At 55.2% G+C, this 14508-nt stretch overlaps 1 protein-coding gene across 5 annotated transcripts in view; it reads right to left on the reverse strand.

The window, feature by feature from the left end:
* Positions 1-14508, reverse strand: part of DOCK1 (dedicator of cytokinesis 1) — a 413576-nt gene that overhangs the window by 320246 nt on the left and 78822 nt on the right. For all 5 annotated transcript variants that reach the window (XM_039835995.1, XM_039835996.1, XM_039835998.1 and 2 more), the window contains 6 exons: positions 11817-11941; positions 10581-10679; positions 9591-9663; positions 6086-6189; positions 5561-5744; positions 1475-1572 (listed from right to left, as the gene is read on the reverse strand). In XM_039835995.1, the coding sequence (XP_039691929.1) occupies positions 1475-1572; positions 5561-5744; positions 6086-6189; positions 9591-9663; positions 10581-10679; positions 11817-11941 (683 nt within the window). The remainder of the gene's footprint in view (positions 1-1474; positions 1573-5560; positions 5745-6085; positions 6190-9590; positions 9664-10580; positions 10680-11816; positions 11942-14508) is intronic.

A 14508-nucleotide genomic window follows, 5' to 3' on the forward strand; every position in this document is an offset into this window, starting at 1 on the left:
CCCATTAGCAGTTGTGTGGCCTCAGGCAAGTCCAGGCCAACGGGGCACAAAAATACACCGGCCAAGGGGCAGTCAGACAGGCGAGGCGAGGGCAGACAGGGCATCCTGTCTGAGTGTCCCAGCGTGCACAGGAAGCGGATGCCATGTGAAAACCATTTCCGGGGATGAGCAATAGGATGTGATAATGGACTGGACCGGGACGGAGAACAAGACGTGGTGCACTCGATTTCTCCCGGTAAGTGTGACGATAGGTTACAGAAGTACAACTAATTCCTGATGTGATGCAGGGACTTAAAAATGACAAGGGACAAACTTCATTAACTGCCTCTCCTAAAGTTATGTTAACTTATCCACCCAGCTTCCATCTGAATCCGGACGTTTACAGAACCCAGGGAAATTTAAGATGCAATTAACGTCGTCCCGCCGGCCAGAGGCAGCCGACGAGGGCCAGAAGCGACGATGCAAAGTGGGAGGCGGGGGCGGGCGTGGCTGGCCGGCTGCGCGGTGACCCTGCCGAAGGGGCGCAGGCAAATCCACTCACACTGACGCTGCCCAGCCTGCTGCTTCACGAAGGCCATCTCACGTGATTAACTTTCACAGAGATGAGGCAGTCTCCTGCAAGCCCCTCTCACGGAGGGTAAAGGACTGGGCAGCGACAGACAGACCTCACTGCAAGGACTCCGCTCACAGGCATGGCCAGGCGAGGACCGGCTAGCGGTCCACCGGCCAAAATGGAACACACTGGAAACGAAAATGCACTTCCTTCTGAAGAAGGAAAATGCATTGGAGCAGATGGAGGCCAGAGAGCGTAATACTGAAGAAAATATCAGAACCACTGCCAATCACCAAATAATTACAGAGCGTGAGTGCTCGAAGGGGTCCCAGCTCACACTCATTGGACCGTCCCGTCTTATGGAGATCTGAGAGGGCGGGCGCCTGACACGTCTCCAGAGCCTGCCACGTGTGAGGCTGAGAAATGAGTCCCGGACCACACGGGGAGAAAATGGCCTAGACCAGACTTGAGTGCTGACATCTGTCCAACACCCCACACATGGCTCCAGGTCACCTGGAAGAGCTCCAGGTGAGTCGTGAGCCAGGGCTAACGATGACGGTGCCGGCAAGGGCAGTGAGGATTATAATCAGACCTGGTGCTCCCCGAGCACCCGCCTGTGCCGGAGCCCGGCTGCCTCATCTCATTTACCCTCCACCACGACCCTCTGAAGAAGGCACTGTTGTGACCCGTATTTTACAGCAGGGGTCGGCGAGGCCTCAGCAAGGACCCATGGGGACGGGAACCAGAACCCCAGTCTGGCCTGACTGCAAACCCGACGCCTTCCGCGTGGAGCCAGGCCAGAGTTCCGGAAGGAGCCTGCCGATCCCCAAGACCCTGCTGCTGAGAGGGTGGTGACGAGGCCCCGCATGTGACCGCATCCCCGGGACAAGCAAACGGACGGACGCCCGGGGCCCTCGTTACCTTCACCACCTCGCCGCCGTCCACCTTCATCAGCCGCCGCAGGTTCTGCTGCAGCAGGCTGGTGTTGGAACGCCACTTCAGCAGGCCCAGGAGGTCCACTGCAGACGGAGAATGACAGTCAGTTCCCGCGGCGAGCACGCGGCCACCCGGACCCGCCCATCCTTGCAGCCTCCGGGGGCGACTTTTCCAACAGAAAAATGAACCCTGTTTGGAAACCGTCGCTGGCTAAATATTCTGCTACTTTCTAGCGAACATGCTTGACACTCAGTGTGGCTGAAATCATTATTTCCAACTCCGCTGACCATGAAGGGTTATCCACGTGGCAGCTTTAAAAACGCACTGAGGAGCCTAAGAAGCATCAGCCTCTCCAGTCCACAGGAAGGCAGAGGCCGAGCAGCAGGAGGCCCGGGAGGCTGCCCGCTCACCCACCGGCCAGGCCGCCCTGGCTGGTGTCTGCTCCCAACCTGGACAATAACATTCTATTTCTTTTTCATTGTTCTTTAGGTAAAATAATATAAAATAACACAAATTCGGGTCCTGAAGCAAGGTGACAGTTCCGAAAGGTGACAGGAGCCTTGGCCCATGGGGACCACTGCCGCTGTCCTGAGCCTGCCGCCCCCACCCAGGCCCGGCCTGCCACGGCTGTTTCTTACAGTTGGGTTTTTGTTTGCTTGTTTTCTAATAGAAAAGTCACAAGCTGAATGCACTGGTTTTGTCACAGACTAACTGTGGAAGGCGACAGAAATGGCTTCGGGCAGCGAGATGTTCTTTAAGGCACGGACACAGGTCCAGGGCACCTCTAGACAGAATGCGCACACACGGTTTTACCCGAAGTCATTTTAATACCCAAGATGTGAAAAACACAATCAGCGAAGTGCACCTGATTTGCAACGACTGCTCATCGGGAATGAACTTCAGCTACAGGAGATGACGCCCCATGCGAAACCCTAGTAAGTACTGAGATGATTGTAATTTTGGCAATAAGTGGGATTTCGAGGAACACGGGACACCAACTGGGATGAAAGGGAGCAACCACACAAAAGGCACATACGCGATGAGCACCAACACACACGTCCTCACTTATCTGGCTTTACCCCCAAGGACAGTGGACGAAGGGGAGAGTTAAAACTCGGGGGAAAGGGCGGCATCTTGAAATGCTGTGGAACGTGCAGAGCAGCGGCTGAAATGCCAGCCGGCCACACCACACTCTGACCTCGCTGTGCGAGAATTAAACGCCACGACGTGGAGGAAACAGCATGACCCCCGGACGACTGGTGGCAGTCCACCCAAGACACGTGACCAGGAATTGAAAAGGAAACCTTGAGCCATTCGTCGTGAACGCTGACGTGTTTCGAGTCTAATCGAAAGGAAGTGTGACAACCAGCCCGGACACACCCCTGGTCTCAGAGCTAAGAGACGGCCCCATTGCACAAGCGCCACCCGTGTTTCTGACGCAGAGTGGACGTGGGTGCCACCACACAGTTAGAGGCAGTCCGGACGAGAGGGAGACGGGGCCACCTCTGTACCGGGCACCTGAGGAAAGATACGGCTGGGCAAACCAGTAGAGGACAGCACTGTGGGCAAGTGTGTTCTCAGAAAACTGGCCCTGCCCAGCCCCAGCTAAGCGATGCAGCCAGCTGTCCCCGTCCTGCGTTGGCGGGGGAGCCCCAGTTCTTAAGCTACGACTTCTCCCTCTAATTACGTGGTGGGCTCACCGAGGGGAGGAATCGCTCTTACACTTCTTTCGAGATCCCCCAAAGCATCCGGCGTAACTCTGAGAACAGAGATGTGTAATACAAACCTCGATGAATAATTCAGCTGCCTCTTTTCCCTAAGTAATGGAACTTCGCGTAACAAATCACAGCTGCAGAAAAATGGCTTTCTCGAATGAGAGCCTGGGCCTCCGTGCTCAGATGCCAGGGCAGCTCCGTCTTGTGCACACCTGACACACCACCACTACCACCATCCCCAAAGGAGGGATCCTCGGCTGGGGTGAAGGAAGAGGCGCGTCGCATCGGCATTCCTTGTTGCCCAGCAACGGCTGCCGGGAGACCAGGGCGCTCAGTCCCTCAGTTCCAGGGAGGGAACCTCCCAGTCCGGCGGGAGCCAAGGAGCTCAGAGGTGGAAGGAGGGGTAGGCCCTGAACGTTTCTGTGACCTAACCTTGGAGGATGCCTAGCTCACTGTCCCCTTCTCCGGGGGTATGTGGGTCAAGAGGGCTCCTGTGGGCAGATCTCACAACCTAACCGCTACTCAGAACATCACCATGATGGGGAAAACACGCTCGGGTTCCAAGTAACCAGTTCCAAACGTGCTTTGGGAACGCGGCCCACGCGTGAGACGGCAGCTTCCAGCACAGTGGAAGCGGTGGCCAGCAGCTCTCGACCATCCGGCACCCGCTGGAAAGCTCTAGTGCCACACGTGCGGGGCAGTGGCTCACTGGACAGGCTGCCATGGCCCACAGGTGAGGCCCTGGGTGCAGCCATCAGGCTGGTGGATGATTGGGACCATATCCAGACCTACAGAGCAGCCTCTCCAAGACCCAGTCCCAAAGCAGTGCCCACCTTGCTGGCCGCATGCCCCGGGCGCTACACCTGCCAGCCCCCTGTGCATTCTCCACCCGCCCACCCAGGCCTGCACAGAGCCCAGAGCCCACGTAAGGGTTTTCACTTGCTGGCGGAGATTATTGCATGACCACAGGCTAGGATAATTCATAACGTTTCCGGTGAACTAATGTTTCTAAAGTAACATTAGAGATATGTACCCCAATGCCCTCCGAGTGTTTGAGTGACGTACCCTCCCCCCACAGCACAGGTGACTCAAGAGACGGCAGTCAGTGGTCCTCAACCTTGGTGGCAGCAGGGACCGGTGCTCCTGTGAGCATCTAACACTGATGATCTGAGGCGGAGCTGAGGCGGTGATGCTGGCACTGGGGAGCGGCTGCAGATACAGGTGAAGCTTCGCTCGCTCACCTGCCGCTCACCTCCTGCTGTGCGGCCCAGTTCCTAACAGGCCACGGACGGTACCAGCTCGCGGCCTGAGGAGTTGGGGACCCCTGACAGTGGTGAGAAAGCACAGGTCGAACAGCCGAGGACAGCAGAGCAGAGGCCGAGGCCGGAAAGTCTGGCAGGCTGCACCCGGGTCACCTCTGTGCTGTGATTATCAGATGATGGGGTCGCCTCTGTGCCGTGTTTATCCTGCCGGAGTCCAAACGGTGACGGTCCCTTGGGCATGTCTGAGACTACTGCCAAGATTTATGGACGAACCCCCGGGACACAACTCGTGAGAGCAACAGACTTGAATAATCAAAATCCATATCAGGTGGCAAAGAGGAAAAAATTGGATTTTCAAGCTGAGTTTCAAGTGAGCATAGAGTCACTCTGCACAGCTGTGATACTGTCACATTTTGGGAACACAGTTTTTAGCTGGAGGATTTGTGCAGAGGAGCCTCTGCCTCTCCCAGACCGTGTGCACTGCATAAGAAGTGCCCCTGGCCAGGCAGCCATGTCACCGGGGAGGCCGAAAGCGGCGCTAACAACACGTCGTGGCCGGGCCAGCTCAGGGCGCCATCTGAGATTGCGCTGAGGTCGTGCTTGGGTGTGCGTCAGCCATGACAGGCGCCTGACCCCACTGACGGGGGGCTGGAAACGGCATCGGTGCCCAGTGCCCAGAGGAGAAAAAGGAGGTTCAGAGGCCCAAGGGCCAGCACGGCGTGAGGGTCCCACCCCAGCGCTTCGGTCTGACTCCAGATCTTGAGGATTTCCCACCTTTCCTTGGCCAAAACTCTTTTAAAAAGCAAATTCATTGCTTTCTGTCTCTTTAAGGTGAATGCTTCGCTCAAAATCAGCATGAATTTTAAAAGTCCGACGATGTCACCCCCTCTCCCAGTCCACCCGCATCCACACGGTCCATTACAAAGCAGAGCTGCGCATGACGCACTCGCGCACCCACACGCTCGCGCACCCACACGCTCGCCCACCCACACGCTCGCCCACCCACAGCAGCCGCCTCCGCTCACCCGCAGGCACGGAAAGGGTGGGGTCGCGGGAGGAGCTCCCGGGGTGGCCGTGCGCCACCCCACACTCACCGTTCTGCGTGAGTTTCGTGGAGCACACAAGAGTGGACACCTGGAAGGAATCCTTGCTGATGGTGCAGCTCCCGAGGCTCTGCATGCTCCGGCCCGTGGCCGAGTGGCCCTTCTCCTCCAGCTCTGCCTTTGTGGAGGGCAGACTCAAGTACGTGGCGGCGTCTTCCAGCTTCTTCGCTTCGGCCTGTGGGTTTAATGACACAATACGTGGACCACAAGTCACAGTCGAGAGACCCAGGATGCTTTTCCATTCCTTGTTATCCCCAATCCTTTAAACCATCACGACATTTACTCTTCTTCGCTTGCTAAACTGTTTATTCTAATGGTTTCTCTAATTCCTGTCGATTAATGCATGCTAACAGAGCACTGCTTTCTGCGGCACCTAATGTGTGATTATAGATCTTCCCTCGTCGGGGGCGGCAGAAGGCTGGGCATCGGAAACGTGCACGTGCATCGCCAGCCGCCGACTCACAAACGTGAGCGACGCCAGCTCGGGCCCGGAAGCCCCGCGGAGGGGAGGCCCACCTTGTAGACGATGAGGTCGTGCTCTCCATCCCTCAGGGTGGTGCCGTCGTACCGCATGAGCTTGACAAACGCCAGCGCGAATACCTTCTCAGATCTGTCCTTAGCTGCAACAGAAATCGACAACCGTCCTCAGCTGCTGTCAGGACAGAAGCACGTCGTGAGCTGCCATGGGGGCTACCTTAGGAAAAAATCACGAAACCGTACTGACAGATGCTAAAGGAAACACAGCCAAATGGAGAAACAGACACGGTTCGCCAGTGGGGAGACTCTGGCCGTACAGGGCGCGGCTGGGGCTCAAGTGGCCGACTCAAGGCCGTGCCGACGCGCATCTCACAGAAGCGCGTGCTCGTGGTGTGTGAAACTGACTCGAGAGTAAGGGCCGAGAGCACAGGAGGCGGCTCAGGAAAGGAAAGCCTGCAGGACCGGAAGCCAAGAGCTGCAAAGCGACGCTAGTGACGACGGTGTCTGTAACACGGACACACGCATCGGTGGGAACGGACGGGGTCTGGAGGCACACGGCCATCATGTGACGGCCGGAGGGGCAGACCAGTCACTGAGGAAACGGGTACAGATGTGGCAAAGCGAACGGGGAGCCCGACCCTGAGCCTCCCACAGGCGTGACCCGCAGGTGGATGGAAGCCGCAATGCGAAAGGTCGCGGTGCTCGGCAGGGACGTTCTGCCCCCCGCGTGCGCGTGCGGGACGCGTTCCCACGCTTCGGCCAAGCTTCTGCTGCGGAACCACCTGCTCTGCGGTGACCAGCCTGTCCAAAACAGTAAACCCGTCACCTGGCAACACGCATCCCCCCCGCCAGCTGACTTATTATTCTTCCTAGCTGCTGCGGGCGGAATTGTGTCCCCCCAAACTCTTATGTTGAAGGCCCAGCCCCCCAAGGGACCCTGTTGGCAACAGGCCTATCAGGAGGTGCAACAGGGTAAACGAGGTCATGAGGGTGCAGCCCGAACCCCACAGAACCCGGGCCCTGAGAAGAAGGGACAGAAGCCAGGAGTCTCCTCCTCCACGTGAGCCCACAGCAAGAAGGTGGCCACCTGTGACCGAGAAGAGGGTCCTCACCAAAACACGACCGTGGTGGCCGCCTGATCTCAGCGCCCAGCCCCCCGAACTGCGAGGAGATAAATGTCTGTTGTTTGAGCCCTGTAGTCTATGGTATTTGTTACAGCTGCCCGAGCTAAGATGACCAGATGCGTGTGTGTGCACGTATGTGCATGCATGTGTGTGCACGTGTGTACACATGTGTGCTGTGTGTGCGCCTGTGTGCATGTGTGAGAACCGGCTGCTCATTGCTCATTTCATGCACTGGGCTTTGGAATGCTGGGGACAGTATGCATTTCTTCACTGCGATTACCGTGCACGAAATACTGTCCACGGTACATTAGATCCTCAATAAATATTTGTCCTAGGTGAGGAGACATCGAAACACGTTCAGATTTAAAAAAAAAATCTTAGGGGTGCGTTGAAGGGCAACGGTGGGAACAGGATGGCCGCAGAGGGTCTGAGAAGGTCGGCAACGTGCGAGCCGAGAGGTCAACCCCCGGGACGAGAGACGGCCAAATGCAGACGCCCTAAAGTGGGACCCGATCTGGCTGGTTTGGGGACACAAAGCCAGTGTGGCCGGTGCGTAGCGGGCATTGAGGGCCCCTAGGTAGGTGGGGCCACATCAGGCAGGGTCGGGTAAAGAGCCTGGACTAAAGACGTGGATTTGCTGTGACGTTTTCAAGACGCGATCTGAATACAGCATGGAAACGCTCAGTTTCGGAGCAGGAAACGGATTTGAAGTTGCGTATGCCCTATTCTGCTCTTGGAGATGACAGGACAGAGGCCAAAGAGTGAGGAGCACAGGTCCAGAGTCAGGGGCTCTGATATTCACCCTAAGACACCGCTATGTGAGGTGACAGGGCTCATTAACTTTCGCATTCTGGTATCCATCAGTACCTGACACATAGCAGGTGCTCAATAAATGCTAGCTAATTAGACGCATAAATAAATAACTAACCAAAAATAAAGGGAAAACTACAAGTAAAAAATATATACTTTAGGAATAAAAAAATTTTTTTTTGTACAAAGGCACTAGAAAATGTAAAGTAGCTTATATTCAGGTGAGAAAGAATGGATCCTTCTGAGTTCAGGGTGACAAGAAAACAATAAAGCATGCCTCTGAAAGCAGCCATGGTTCGGAGGACACGTGACCATACCTGTCAGCTGGCGGCCTCCCCACAAAGCGCACAGAATAAAAACACGACATCGTCACATTGGAGAATGGACGGCGCCTGTTAGACACTCGCTAGCAGCCATTCCCAGGTGGATCACAAAGTGTTAGGGGCCGCAGGGGGCCACCCACGCACGTGCTCCAGCAGGAGGCAGGGCTGCCCACCCTACCAGCTCCGACAAACAAGGGACTCGGCTGCTCTCCCTCGGTAAAACAGGAGCCGATGCATCTGGACGAAGAGCACGTTGCCGGAGCGTGNCCCGGTGGAGCCGCGTGTGCGTGTCCGGCTGCATGCACGCTCTCCGCGCACCGGTCATGGCTCCCCAGCTCCTCTGCACAGCGCTGGGGTCCGGGCCCCTCACTGTCACAGCAGCGGTGGCTATGAGGTCTCTGCTCTAGGCGAGCATCGTGCGGAGGGGCTGCGGCCTCCACCTGGCTTGGTCACTGAGACCCCCGGCATCTTACGCTCGAGCTTAGGCAGCTTCGAGGGCGCACAGCCACGGATGAGCATCCGCACTGTGGGGCCCTGCCCCCAAGGGGCACCAGGGACAAACACAGCCACGCCCACCCGCGCCCCTTCACGCCACAGCATGCACAACTGCAGCCAACTCTCACTGTCACCTGTGTCCCCAAACCTCAGCCCACTGCCAAATGCATGGACCTGAAGGGGGGGAGGGGCGGTCTTCCTTTTGTGATATTATTTAGTGACTAACACAGGGCTACATCCTCGGTAGACAATTAGGTCAACAAACGTAAAGAGACAGGTTTCAGGCACCAACAAAAAATTCTCCTGGAAGGTAAAGGATTCAAAACCAGTTCTTTCTTCCCAAAGTCTCGGCATCACAGTCAAAGCTACACCAACATCTGCTACGAGGAAAGCCCCACCCACGTTCTAGTCGCCAGGGGCCAGAACCGCCTCAGGGGTCAACTGCAAAGTGCGTAGTGAGTGCTGATTTTTGAAACCAACTTGTATCTCAGTGACTCTTCCAAAGAGGGGACAGTAGTACAGGTCAAAACGGAAAAGAGGGACTCAAAAGAGCAGCGAGGAGCACCACGCCAGCAGGAAAACTCAGGAAGAAAATTAAAATCTCCCGCCATCTGCTCCGTGGAAGAACCGACATTCTCCGGGCACAGTTTAAGGCAGGACGATGCGCTGATGTCTCACGATCTCATTGAGTTAAGGTACCAAGTTCTAGAAGCATCTAGACCACGAGCAGCCTACTGGGTTTTCCCCTAGCTGTCCCTTGGCACACGCGGGATAACAAGTTTGGTTACTCACAGTCCTGTGAGGACCGATGGCGGAAGGTGAACCGAAGGTGACTGCGGTTGACGTCCTCGATGGGAATGGCCACCTTTCAGGAAGGAAAAGCGAAGGTTACGCACCTGTCCCGACACCTTCCCGCAGGAGCGGCTTCGTTCCGCTGAGGGGCCCTGTACAACTGCACGTGTTTCTACGCTGCGGGGGCATCGCAGGACACCCAGGCCCCTGCGCGGTGTTCCCGGAGGCACAAAACGCCTTGGGAAACGAGATGGCACTGTGAAGGAGGCCGAGCCGACTCTGGGACGGCGCGAGTATTCTTAAACGTATTGATCCTCACTGTTAAGGTTCCAGTTTTAAAAGCCGCCATCTTCACTGTTAGGCCCTCCAAGGCGTCTGAATTCCCTTCACACCGGCGGGGCCTGCCCTTGGCAGGATGAAAGCTTTCTTGTTGTGACTTATGGTGGAAGAGGAAAGACGTCGTGCATGCTGCCTGGAAGCAAAGATGGTCCCTAACCCTCACATCTAACATCTGTGTCCAGCCAACCGCTGGCCTGGGTTTCACATTCGGGCCCTGGGTGTGTGAGCTGGTGTTCACCACACGTCGCCACGATGCATTATGACATCGCCAGGGGCACGGGGCCCGTCTGCCCTGCGATATCCTCCACACAATGTCATCTCTATTTTTTTCCATTTGGTGTAAAGACAGCATTTCACACATAAAACAGACCCAGGAAGGGAAGAGACAATAGCTATCTTTAAAGGACTCTGTCATTTGTCTCCATGAAAGTCCTATTTTTATGTCTGAAAGAAGATGAGAGTAAATGCATTCCAAGAAATGCCAGCGTGGTTCCTTAGCAACCTTGAGAGACTCTGCTGAAAGCTCATCAGCCTCTGAGAGTGCCCGTCGGCCAGGCCCCTGGGCTGGGTGGGAGGGGGGTGACTTCCTCGGGACACAAACAAGCATTTCATCATCAACCCCACGGGATAAAAAGACCATGTAAATGATACCTTCACGGTCTCAAACCAGCGTGGCTGCTTCACTTGGTAGTAAATCACGGACTTGTACTCCGAAATCGCTTCATCGCCAGCGCCCGGGAAAATCACGTGCTTTAAAAGGAAGGCGTGAAGAGGTCGTGTCAGAGCTCACAGAGCCAGGCACAGCACACATCTCCCACCCACACCCCGAGACCAGCCAAGAGACTGCGCACTCCAGGAATGCCAGTGAAGCCCGCTGCAAACGGACTCTGCTCCCAGCAACGGGAGCGGCGTAAGCCTCACTCTACGATGGTTAAGGCCTTGATGGCTATGCAAAGTGGGGATGCCTGCCCGCTACCTCCCTAGCCTCGCTCGCAATCCTTCCCACACGAGCGTCGGTCGGCAGGAAGTTGCCGGATTCACTCGGCAGGTCTAGAATAATTAAGGGCTACAGACAAAATTTAGTGGGTGGCAACGCCCCCTCCCTCTCCTCCAGCCAGAAACACCGACCACTCACTTCTGGCGGGAGCAATGAAGCCCAATTGGCCAGAGCAGCACTGCCCGGTGTAACCTGGATGTGGGCTACCCAGAGCGGAAGGCATCCCCTACCTCCTGGCACAGCTGGGCCTCAGGCGTAAACACAGGGCACTGCCCTCAGCCATGTGGGCCCAGGAGAACTCAGCCCTCCAGCCATGGTCCAGAGAGGAGCTGGTAGAGATGCCTGCTTAGGCTTGGCCTCGGGTCATCAAAGGAGGCCACAGCCTCCGAGCACTGTGCAGGGCACCACATCCCGAGGGCTGATGGGACCACTCGGGAGGGAGTCTTGGTACCACCACCACCCACTGGAGCACACGCTCGGACGCCCACGTGCAAACCCTATTTCTAGCTCTCGCTAGCTGCGTGAGCCTGAGCAAGTGGACTGATTTCCCTGGGCCTCAGTTCCCTTATGTCTCAAAAGATGCTAATGATGGTATCTGAACTTCTAGGACTGCGGGGACATCCTGGGACAGGCCAGCGGCAGGGGCCCAGTGGAAATCAACCCTCTGGACACGGTGGAGACAGGGAAGAAAGAGCAAAGCCTCCTGTTTTTGCTCTGCAGTGGGGCCAGGGAACACTTGGATGGTAACACTGTAACACGCGGATCAAAGTCTGTGACAGTAACACTGTAACAGTAGATCAAAGTCTGCGACAGTAACATTGTAACACACGGATCAAAGTCTGCAACAGTAACACTGTAACACGCGGATCAAAGTCTGCGAAAGCACGGACCTCCAGCCGCTTTCCGTCTTCATCGTAAACCGACACTGTGACTTCTACGTTCTTCGCGGTCGTTTTGCTCCCTTTGTCAAAATCTCCTTGAACTAATGTTACATAGATATCATTCCGAACATCACCTGGGGGAAAAAATTATACCTTTAAAATCAATTTATTATTCATCCTGTAACCGTGAATTTTGCGAAACTGTCTTAACTCACTTACCTCTCCTAATGGAGTATTATAAATACTGTATTAGATAATTATAAAATATTTTCTACAAGATACTGTCAGCATTTAAAGGCATGACAAAAGTAATTTTCATCATCATCATAAGACTTGCAAGAAAAGAGGAAAAATTCCGAGGCCCCTAATTATCTCCTTGGTTCTTCCTCGGCAGAAGACTCCGACTCTCCTGGGCAGTCGGTGCCCAGAGCAGCTCAAACGCTGTCATTGGGTTTGTAAGGACCCACCTCATCTCTAGCATCCACCACTGCAACCCACGTCGTCATCCCTGGATAGATCCCTGGCTGTGGTCATTCGAGACTCAGCAGCCAAAGAATATGACATCGACCAGCACACCAAGGGTACCTGGCCATGTTGGCCTCCTCTGCAATTTACCCGGGAGTTGAAGAAAAAGCTGATTAAGAATTCGAACCAAAAGCTCAGGTCCTGAGCTGCCTGGGATCGGGAACTAGGGATGGGTTACGAGAGAAACCTCCTGCATAGATGTCCTTTCTTCCGGGTGGGCAACTGTCAGCATCCTGAACAGGGACCACAGGGAACCGAAGGAGGACTAAACGTAGCTGTGCGATGTATTTTTTTATTATGACAACAGAGCTGACATGCAATTCAGACCTGTGCATTTGAAAGTGAGATGGGTCTTAAATTGCGCAAAAAAACAAAAATGCAACTAACGAGCTCAAGATGCTGCTTCCCACTGGGAAGACGTGAAGCCCCTGCAAACGGCCCGACTGGGAAAACCGAGCAAGCTTCGTTAGCAGCATGATTCGGAGGGAGCACCACCGCCCGGTGACTGCTCCTCTGTCTGGCTGTCTGTCTGGCCCCCTCCCACGGCTGACCCACCTGCTCAACCACGGGAGACAGTGAGAACAGTTTTGTCCAGAGCAGCAAACCACTCACTCTGGGCAAAGAACAAGGATCCCTTAAGAAAAAGAAATCTCTTTGCTTTCTTGTTTTTTCTCTTGTTGGTTTTTTTTCTTTTCGCTGCTCTATTCTGGCTTTTAATGTATCCAACTATTAAATTAAACTGTCGTTTAAAATCAGTATTATAATAATCCCAGTGGGCCACTACCACAGCCTCAGTAGCTGCTGGGAGAGGAAGCAGGGCCGCACCACTGCTCCTGACCGTGACAGATGAGGAAGGTGATGGAGCTCAGGGCCAGGCGCGAGGCAAGACTGCCTGCCAGTCCACGAATGAGCTGTGTGGCCTCGGACGAGTCACTTAACCTCCCGCCCCCCTAGCCGCCCACTGCAAAACAGTCTGGTGGATAAGGCAGGGTAGTCGGTGTGACCTCTCCACCTGAAAATTCTATCAACGCACAAAAGCCATAACCCAAAAGGGTGACAACAGCTTCACAGAGACCTCATTGGCCAGGGAACCAACATGTGCTGGAGTGGAGAGGTGGGTAAACCCCAGGGTCATACTCTCCCACTGGCCTAGAGACGCACACTGTGGGCCATCCCAGAAGTGAGACCCCCTTTCTAGAAGGCAAACCCCACAGACAGGTGTCCACAGGAGACCCTCGGCACACGCATCCCCAGCTGCAGGGCTCCCACTGGCGGACGGGAGGGGCTGGAAGGAGACAAAGCTGGACTCAGAGATCCCTTCACCTCATCCAAGCCTCTAGCCACCTTCCCAGCTCAGGGGACAACTGCTTCCCCAGCATGTCCTTCAGGACCCCAGGACTCCAGTGGACCAGGAGAAGGGCGACCAGCAAAGGAGAAGCACATCCCTGTGAGGCGCACATAAGATGGGGTCAACCTAGGTTCTCCCAGGCCAGTGGCTGGGGCTCTGAATGAAAACCCCCATGTTCTCTCTCCCAAGGGTAAGACGTGGCACCAGCCACCTGTCAGTGATCACGCGGCCTCAGAGACTGAGGTGACTCCTTCAAGCTGGAACCCCCCATTCCCAACGCAGTGGCGCCCACTCGAACAACGGTCAGCTGGGTGGCTTCCCCCTAACACTACTGCGAGATGAATTTACAGGTTTGGACTTACTTCATAAGTCCATCAATCATAAGGGAACCATGACCGGTGTGAACTAGAAGCGCCCAGGGCCTCCCTGTAAATGGGCACATCCTAGGGCCACCCACGATAAAGCAGACAACCTACAAATCTGCACCTCGAATTTGAGCACAGACAACAGAGCCACTAAAAAGTCCAAGTGCATGTGCTGCATGCAGGCCTGACCCATGTGAGCAGTAAATAAATGTCCCAGTTGCGTAACATGCTGAATGACACGCTTCCTTCCAGTACGGTTGGGCCACCATGACTCGGTCTAACCAATTTCAGATGTCTTTCATATTGATTCACCAGACAGAGGATACTGTGACCCACAACAATCCTGAAAGACAGAGGCAGTAGAAAGAGCATGTCCCCAATTGCCCTAAAGTAAACAAAGCCATAGCTTTGACAGCATGTGCGTGGAGTGGCCACCTCTCCCCACAAGAACACACCAGAGCCC

Source organism: Pteropus medius, unplaced genomic scaffold (genome assembly GCF_902729225.1).
Source record: "Pteropus medius unplaced genomic scaffold, Ma_sr-lr_union100, whole genome shotgun sequence".
Classification (NCBI taxonomy): Eukaryota; Metazoa; Chordata; class Mammalia; order Chiroptera; family Pteropodidae; genus Pteropus; species Pteropus medius.